Source organism: Penaeus chinensis, chromosome 21 (assembly GCF_019202785.1).
Source record: "Penaeus chinensis breed Huanghai No. 1 chromosome 21, ASM1920278v2, whole genome shotgun sequence".
In the NCBI taxonomy this organism is placed as follows: domain Eukaryota; kingdom Metazoa; phylum Arthropoda; class Malacostraca; order Decapoda; family Penaeidae; genus Penaeus; species Penaeus chinensis.
In genome coordinates, this window is record NC_061839.1 from 10,216,094 (window position 1) to 10,226,077 (window position 9,984).

Here is a 9,984-nt window from a genome sequence, read left to right on the forward strand (position 1 = left end):
TAGGCAACAGATTTCATACTGTTTTATCTTTCAGGTGTTGATGGCCCTGTATGAGAAACATGTCCCATTTAAAAGTCAGATTGTGTCACTGCTTGCACAAGAGCAGTATGAACCATGGTTTTTAAGGCTCAACCCTCGTGGGGAGGTGCCAGTGCTTACAGATGGAGTGAAGGTTATACCAGACTCCGGTCGCATCATTGAATACCTGGAGGACAACTTCTCTAATGGTAAATGTCATCTCTCTCTCTCTCTCTCTCACGTAGTTGCACATAGTTATATACATTTGCACACTTGGATGTCAAGGATATATTTGGACACCTTGGACACATTTGTTGCATACTTGCACATACACCAACAAGCACTTGCCAAAACACAGGCACACGCGGACACGCACACGCACACGCACATGCACACCCACACGCACACCCACACCCACACCCACATCCACATCCACATCCACATCCACATCCACATCCACACCCACACCCACACCCACATCCACACCCACATCCACATCCACACCCACACCCACCCACATCCACACCCACCCACACCCACACCCACACCCACACCCACACCCACCCACCCACCCAAAACCCACCCACCCACCCACACACACACACCACACACACACACACCACACACACACACACCACACACACACACACCACACACACACACACCACACACACACCACACACACACACCACACACACACACCACACACACACACCACACACACACCACACACACACACCACACACACACACCACACACACACACCACACACACACACCACACACACACACCACACACACTCACCCTCTGACATGTACTGTCTCATAAGCTGACACACACCCTGACACACTCCCTGACACAATCCCTGATGCACCCTGACACTCACACCCAGACACACATCCTGAGGTGCAGTCTGAAACCCCCCAGAGACTGACATCCTGACTCACACCCTGACACGCACTAACAACACTTAACCCAATGCCGGCGGGGAAAATGAATAAAAAATGGGGAAAATGCTGTGCTCATTTTCTATATTTTTTGTGAAATGTCTCTGCACATGGTTCTGCTAGTGCTTAGCCACAAAGGAGTCAATTAGTAGACCTTGTGACCTTACCTGATTTGAATTGGCGGGAAAAATGTATTATTTACTAGTGCTATGAATATCGATGGTGTTATTTTTATTATAAACATTATAATTACTATAATTTTATAAACATAAGTAACATCAAAATAACATAACGTAAATTATTTTCGTATATCAAAGAAAAGGGTAAATGGGCGAGACAGGCAGTACTCATAACTGGCTCATTGGTGACTTAGTACAAGTGTAGCCATCTATTAGTAAAAACAATCAAACTTGTGACTCACAGTGGGCATATCACATACGTACACGTCATGTCCAGTGGCATTGGGTTAAATGTACACACTGACTGGTGATGTTCCTGGATAGCAGTCTTGCTGTGAGGAAATCCTGCACTGTCAGTGAATGTTAACCACGTTTATTCCCTGCATGTAATTTAGAAGCATAATAAACAAATAGCTGCAATTGGACAGAGGTGAAAATGTGGAGTCCCTAAATCCTAAATCATTATTCTTACTCTGTTTTAAGTTAACCCAGTGCCGACAGGCATACTATGCTTATTACTATGTTTATTTGTTTAATTGTTTTTACACATAGATGGCTACACTAAAGTCACCAATGAGCCAATTACGAGTTCTGCCTGTTTCGCCTGTTTACCCTTTTCTTTAATTTTCGAAAATGTTTTATGTTATCTTATTTATTACTAATGTTTATAACATTATAGTAATTATAATGTTTATAATAAAAATAACACCATTGATATTAATAGCACTAGTAAAAAATATATTTTCCCGCCAGTTCAAAGAAAGGTGAAATCAGGTAAGGCAGAGCCATCTATGTGTACAGACATTTCACAAAAAAAATTAAAAATGAGCACAGCATTTTCCCCATTTTTTATTCATTTTACCCAGTGGCAATGGGTTAACACAAGTCATGACATATAAAACAAGTAATTGTCTAACATATCATGAAGTAATTCAATTAACGATATAGAGAAAAACGGAGGACTTGGTAATTGATGATTGTGATACTTCCTGCAGCCAAAAAATAACACAGTTCAATTACATTGATAATGCAGAGGAAATTTTAAAAAAAAAGTAACAAAAGAAGGAAAGTTCTATGCCTGAAATCTCACTACAAACAGGCCAGTTCAAGCAGCTGACCCCAAAGGAGAAAGGCAGCGAGGAGAGTAAGCTCATCCAAAGCTACCGTGAGTCCCTGAACGCCTTGCCCATCCCTCTGCTCACTTATGGAACGGCCCTCAACCCTGAGCTCCTGGACAACCCCAAGCCACCCTTCACTCCACCGGTTTTCAAGAAGATGGCAGGTGAGGGAGAGAGATGAGGAAGGAGCTGGGGATCACTATTAGCATGCGGTACTGATATGATCTTTTTTTTTTAGTGTTGTTTGTTGGTGTCTTGTTAGTGTGGCTGTGCTCTCGTTGGTGGGAGTGTTGATACTGGTCTTGATGTTATTCTGTTGATAGTGTAGTGTTTCAGCTTCTGATTATTATCATCATTATTATTATTATTATATTATTATTATTATTATTATTATTATTATTATTATTATTATTATTATTATTATTATTATTATTATCATCATTATTATTATTAACAACATTATTATCAATGATGATAATACTTATTATACTATTACTATTACTTTTACTGTTACTATTACTGTTGCTGTTAGTTACTACTGTTAATTACAATTACTTTTACTTTTAATAATATTGTTATTATTATTATTATTATTATTATTATTATTATTATTATCATCATTATCATCATTATTATTGTTGCTAATGGTTTGTTATGATATTGTTAGTGTTATAATCATTATTATTATTATTATTAATGTTTTTATTATTATTAATTTTTTTTTGTTTATCATTATCATTATTATTATTTTTTTTTATCATTATCATTATTATTATTATTATTATTATTAATATTATTATTATTATTATTATTATTATTATTAATATTGTTATTACTACCACTACTACTACTATTATTATTACTGTTATTATTGTTTTTATTATTATTGTTGTTGTTGTTGTATGGGCGTGTAATAGTTTTACTGATATTATTATTATAATTTTTATTAGTTATAAGCAATAACGATAATAGATTATTACTGAAGTTTTAACTATAATTGTGATTATGCTATTTATTCCATGTGCTATTATTTTTCAACATATAATTGTTATTAATTTTAAAGATTGCATAGATGATGCTGTGAAGATCTTCCTCTTTGTCAAATGTTTCAAGATTTAAATTATTTAAAATCACTCTTTACAGAGATTATGAAGAAGAGGCATGTCATCCTGAGAGAACATGCTGAAAGGATGCCGGAGTTTCGTGATGCTCTCCTAAAGAAGGCAGAGGAGGCAGAGAAAGGTGTTCTTAATATCAATACCACGCGAGAAGATGTTGAGGAAGCCTTAAAGAAAGTTGATGCCACGCTGCAGGAAGTAGAGGACCAACTCTCTTTACATTTACCAGGTGCAGAAGCTTGCTGTTGGGATGGTTGTAGGTGAATAGATGCATGTGCTGTCTTGCAATTGCTTTCTTGGGTGTATGTGCTTCCCTTCCTCTTTGCTCAAATATTGATTATTTTGATTAGTTAATAAGTTAATTGATTAACTAATCAACTCAAAATGTAGCAAATTAATGGGGCTGTTGTAAGGGCTGAGGACTTCTTTAGTTGAATTGTTGGCAGCATAAAAATCCAAATCAGATCATAATCTTGGGTTATAGTAGTTACCATAAACATGTCAAGAAAACGAATGTAAAGCAATAGAAGCAAGTTTGAAAATATATAATTAGATTTTGATTTATTTAGGTGTATAAATAGTAAATGTAGAAAGGGAAAGTCGAAGAGGAAAATGTAGTTGTATGTCTGGATGAAATGAATCATACAATTCAAGAATTACTTCTTCACACTCACAATGTTCCATTCAGAAAAAGAGCGAGGTGGAAAACATGACTCTATGCTTGGTTCAGAGGGAGGAGGGCCAACAAAGGGAATGAGAGTATGGGGATGATATCATGGATGTTGCAGGAGGAAACATACAAGAAACATGTAAACAGTATCAGTTATGTTAGTGGACACTACATTTGTCTCATTGATAATGAAAAAGTTAAGAGGGAAACTGCTTTCCATTTTTTTAATACATTTCCCCCTGGAAAATATGGGGTTGACTTGGTTTCTGTTTTGGGTATTATATGTATCTTGATTGGGTTGCCTCCGTGGCCTTTTTCAAAAGTCATTTTTTGGTGCATGATTTATGTGCAGAAATTCACCCTTTATACAAAACAATAGCCAATCATAGTATTACACATCCCATTCTCCTTCAGACAATGCGCCAGCCATGTGGTGTGGGCATGGGGGTTTGTATAAAGAACAGCATAAAATGTAATGCATCATTGTAACATGAGGTGAATGACCTGTTGCCAAGAGCCACTACCAAGCGAGCTGTGATATGAATCCCATGTCATCTGTAGGCTATGAGTTAAGGATTGTGGTGAAAAGAACAGACCATACGTGGATTGCATTAATTGTGATTAATAAGACTAAGAGTTAATTTCTGAGCTTGTAGGCTGTAGTTGTCAGAGTGTAGTTTCATTGTTTGTATATTTTTCATTTGTGAGTTATTGATTAGATTTACAAACTAAACTTTTAATACTAGCTCATTGTAAGCCATCCAAATAAACTTTTATCAGTATTTATTTTCAAAATTGTTAAAAAACAGTACCTATATTTCAGACTGAATTGCCGTATGAAAATGCACTAAAACATGTTTCATAATTTGATATTCTTCTCTAGCAATCTAATAAAGTATGCCTCAGTTACTAATATATCAAAGCAGCATATGCAAGGAAAGAAATATATAGTAAATTTGACAAAATTTGTAATTTTTCTGCATCGTACAGGCATGATTGGAGATAGAGGTTGAAGTAGAGCTGTTTAGGGGGGGGGGGGGAGGGTTGCTGTATGGATATTGTTGTAAGAGAGAATCATTGATGAAGTTATGTATCACTCTTGTTTCTAACAACCCTCAAATCTTAAGGATGAGGATTTTATGAGTTTATGCGACATTTTGGTACTAACGATACGGTCTGAGTGTAAGACAACAGTTTGCACTTATGGTGTTGCTCTAAATTGAAAATTATTAAAACTGAAATAAAGGATTGATTTTGCATTCATGAAACTTGTTTTCAAATTTACTTTCTAAGATCTGAATATGCATTTTCAGAAGCTATGAACACACTCACTGTATAACAATTAACAAGAATTGTTATACAGTTTTATTAATATTTTTTTCTTATTATTTTTACAGAGAATGTAGACTGTTGGTTGTGTGGATCATTATTCAGCATTGCTGATGTAGATTTAGCTATTCTTTTAAATCGCTTGAATCAGCTGGGATATGAACGAAGATTTTGGTCTGAAGGTAAACGTCCAGCATTACAGGCATATTGGGAACGTATACAGAAGAGAGATTCTTTTAAGGTAAGGAAAGCTCTGTATGTATTTACACTTATTTTCATACTCAAATGGGCTGATTTGCTTTTCTCTTTTCATTGCTGTCTAAGAAAAGGGTGGTGAAAATTTTATGAAAATGTTTTACATTTAACTTAGCCCCTTAGATCTGGTCGCTTCATGGCAATCACATGGCTGAATATCCAGTCTTTAGGCTTATGTGAGTGGCCACTCTGCTGGGTATATGGCTTGCTGGCTTGGCGCACGTGAACACTTGTGTGCGGTGACAAGGCTCTAAGCCTCCTATTTGCAATATTATTTTCTCTTTTTATCCATAAGCATTTTTAGCTCCTTTGCCATTTTTCCATGTCTATATTTGTCATTTAATTTGCATTATCCAGATGTTCATAGACTGTTTTCTTTGCACAGACTCCATATCATCACTCTAGTTAAGTCTACAACTCAATAACAATAAAATATTTTAACATTTTGGTATTTGTGTCTTTTTTTTCATAATATTCAATTTTCTGTGATACAATATGGGCTGCTGGTCACAGTGCCAGGAATATGATGCTGAGGATGGAAATGTTGTCATCCATGGAGTAGGTGCTCTTCCAGTCATGGTTCACAGACATTGCATTCCACATCCGTTTATTGACTGGAATAATGCAAAATTGCCAAATGAGTCTAATCACCCTCCCAAGAGGTCTGCGCACTTGTGGCGAGTCTATCTTGTCACCCCTGCCTTCAGTTGAAACGCTCAAGATGGCAAGTGTGCGTCCCTTGGCCCGCAGCCAGATTATCCCATTACATCATGTTCACATCACCAGCCCCTTGAGCCATCATGTCATCTGGATCGTGGGGATTAATCTATTGGATTGGGGTGTTTCAGGTCCACGCCTGGATCAAAATTGGGCATTAGGCTTTCTTGAGTGGTGACTCTCTTGGGTTTATGGGTTGTAAGCCTGGCCCTCACTAACACTTGTGTGTGATATTATGACTCCTTGCCTCCCCCTTGTAATGTTATCATCTCTTTTTCTGGAAAAGCTTCTTCTTTCCAAGGTCATATTAATATTTTTTTATGTTGTATCAAGATGGTAATAGACTGTTTTCATTGAGCAAACTTGTATGCTCTCTCTAGGTAGTCAACAACTCTGTCCCTTCCTGAATGACCACTGGTAGCTTAGCCCTCAGCCAATCTTTTAATGATGTGCTGGTCATGTCGTCATATTCATGTCACCAGCCCCTTGAGCCATCACGTCATCTGGATCGTAGGGATTAATCTGTTGGATTGGGTTGCTTCGGGCCCACACCTTAGCCCTCAGCCAAACTTTTAATGATGTGATGGTCATGTTGTCCTGATCCTGATCTGATCACGTTACTTCTGTCGCCTGGCCCTCAGCCAAATTTTTTGATGATGTGATAGTCATGTTGTCCTGATCCTTTGGGTTAAGAAACCAGAGTATATGTTGACTAAATATATGTATATGTTTGATGCATTTTACTGACATTTATAAGTAAATGTCTTTTCTATTTTGCTAATCCACAGATTTTCTTCTATTACAGAAGGCTACATACTTCTCAATTAATGCAGTACATATGACTATGCTAAGAGGAGTTCTAAAGCAGAGTAAAACTTTCCTGGCATCTCTCACAGTTGCTTTGGGATTTGTAGCGATATCTTATATTGTGTATCGCCGTGTGCAACAGTCTTAGTAAGAGGAAGGCTCTTTTGTGCACTTTGATTCAACATGTACAATGTGAAATATTTAGGTACTCAGTATATAGTTATTTTAGTTCCATGTTGTTTCATAAATAGCTAAATTTAAAGTTTCAGATGGTCTGTTTGTAACAGAGTTTTGTCCTGTTATGTAGGGTTCCTGTCCCTGAAACCACAATAGCCAAAGCACCTTCGACATATGGGACAGTTCATTAGGGGTAATGGTTATGAAAAACAGTGAACCTACATTATTTGTTGATGTTGTAAAGCAGTATAAATAATGAGGCATAAAAAAAAAAAAAAAAAAAAAAAGAAAGTGAATGATTGTTCTACACATTATCATAAACAGAAGAGAACTGTAATTATGAGGTGAAATTGTGTCTAGTGTATGTAATTCTGCCAAGATCTTTGCTTGTGGAATTTCAGACTTAATATGCAACATGCTCTCCTCAGACATAAGGACAGTGTAATTCTAGAATCCATGTACCATGAATCTTCCTCTCCATGTAATTAAAAGATACTATTTTTCTTGAATCTACCAGGAAAGGTGCTTTAGCAATAATTGGTGGTGGTGTATAGCCTTGTTGTTTAAGGTTTGGTAGCACAAAAAGGCAGCACTATTTGCTACTCACAGTTCAAGTTTGCTGTATTTACAAATGCAGAAACCTTGATTATTGATTTACTTGCCAAGGTGTTTTGTTTATGACTGCTATTTGGTAAGTGTAAAGTGGAGATTCTCTAGGTTTGAGAAGGACTGTTTAACTTTTTTTTTTGTTTAGAATGGACTCTCAGGTTCATAGTTTTTGTTTGGTGTCACTTATTAAATGGATTTTTTTTTGTGTTGCCATTTTATGGAGCTAGTGTTTTTTAGCAGAAAGTGAATGCAAAATTGAAACTAGTCAAGAATGTTAGCTATTTAGTCCAACATTTTAGGCTGTGGTCATGAATATAATCCTTGTGCAATGTCTGCCTACATTTTGAAAATATGAGACATTAGAACTTGTTTTTGGTGGTGGGAAATGTTTAATTTTGAGATCATACATAAATTGCCAGGTTATCTAGGGAATGGACTTTGATGTCTGTAAAGTTCTTTCACAGTCTGTGATGGGCATTGATACAGAAGATTGTATAAAGTGATACCAATACATCGATACTTTAAAATTGGCTGAAGTGATTCCGATACATCGATTCTTCGTAGATAGCTAAAGTGATACTGATACCAATACATGTATCACAGATACTTTAAGATACTGTAAGAAAATATCGTCAGTGATGTGTATATAATGATTTGGAGAGACAGACACAGAGATGCATTATCTGTGCTTATCTGTACAGATAAAAAGTCTTTAGAAAAAATATGAATAAACAAGAAATTACACAAATTATCAATTATTTCTTTCATATGTAATAGATATTCTATGGTAGATAAATTTCTTCCAAATTTTAGAAATAAAATCCTGGGTAACATAATTAGGGTTGGAATGAAAGAAGCATATTTCAAAATTTGCCAGCTAATGACACATAAGTCTACACAATATCTAGACTTTCTATACAGCACCTTAATCCTGAAGTTTTCTCCATTTATCTGGTTTTGTCTATTATTCTAAAAAAGATAACTTAGTTGTCTTCCCTAGCAATAAGGGATGCATATTTTGAATTGTACCTTGATTTAATTTCTGCAGCACATGAAATGTCTTCAGAAGAAATAATAATCTGAATAAGAACTGAAAGAAAGAGAAGGGTCATTTTGCAATTCATGAATATTAATTTTAATCACAAATTGGTTATGTAAATGTATCGATGTATTGATTTTTTTTTCATACACTGCAGCAATACCGATAAAACAATACAGTTATCGAGTTGCTAAGGCAATACCGATACGGATACAAAAATATTGATTGATATGTATCACTGATACATGTATCGAGATATTGCCCATCTCTGTTCACAGTATTATGTTGATTGATACTATAGATTTCCTGACCAATGTTAGTAAATTTATTATGAATTTTATATGAACTAGAGAATCTTCCATCTTTTTTATAATGAGCTTGTGCAGTATAAACACAATAAGAGGCAAATAGATTTTTATACAGATGAATACATAAATACATACATACATACATACATAAATACATAAAAACATACATACACACATACATACAGACATACATACATAAATACATAAAAACATACATACACACATACATACAGACATACATACATACATACATACATACATACATACATACATACATACATACATAAATACATAAAAACATACATACACACATACATACAGACATACATACATACATACATACATACATACATACATACATACATACATACATAAATACATACATACATAAATACATAAAAACATACATACACACATACATACAGACATACATACATACATACATACATACATACATACATACATAAATACATACATACATACATACATACATACATACATACATACATACATACATACATACATAAATACATAAAAACATACATACACACATACATACAGACATACATACATACATACATACATACATACATACATACATACATACATACATACATACATACATACATACATACATAAATACATAAAAACATACATACACACATACATACAGACATACATACATAAATACAT

The 9,984-nt window shown here is 35.1% G+C and overlaps 1 protein-coding gene across 1 annotated transcript in view; it reads left to right on the plus strand.

Annotated features, from left to right (window-relative positions):
• Nucleotides 1–9,407, plus strand: part of LOC125036401 (ganglioside-induced differentiation-associated protein 1-like) — a 14,128-nt gene extending 4,721 nt beyond the window's left edge. The window contains exons 3-7 of the mRNA XM_047628995.1: nucleotides 35–227; nucleotides 2,244–2,426; nucleotides 3,406–3,609; nucleotides 5,448–5,620; nucleotides 7,157–9,407. Coding sequence (XP_047484951.1) covers nucleotides 35–227; nucleotides 2,244–2,426; nucleotides 3,406–3,609; nucleotides 5,448–5,620; nucleotides 7,157–7,306 — 903 coding nt within the window. The 3' untranslated portion in view covers nucleotides 7,307–9,407. The remainder of the gene's footprint in view (nucleotides 1–34; nucleotides 228–2,243; nucleotides 2,427–3,405; nucleotides 3,610–5,447; nucleotides 5,621–7,156) is intronic.
• The last annotated feature ends 577 nt before the right edge of the window (nucleotides 9,408–9,984 follow it).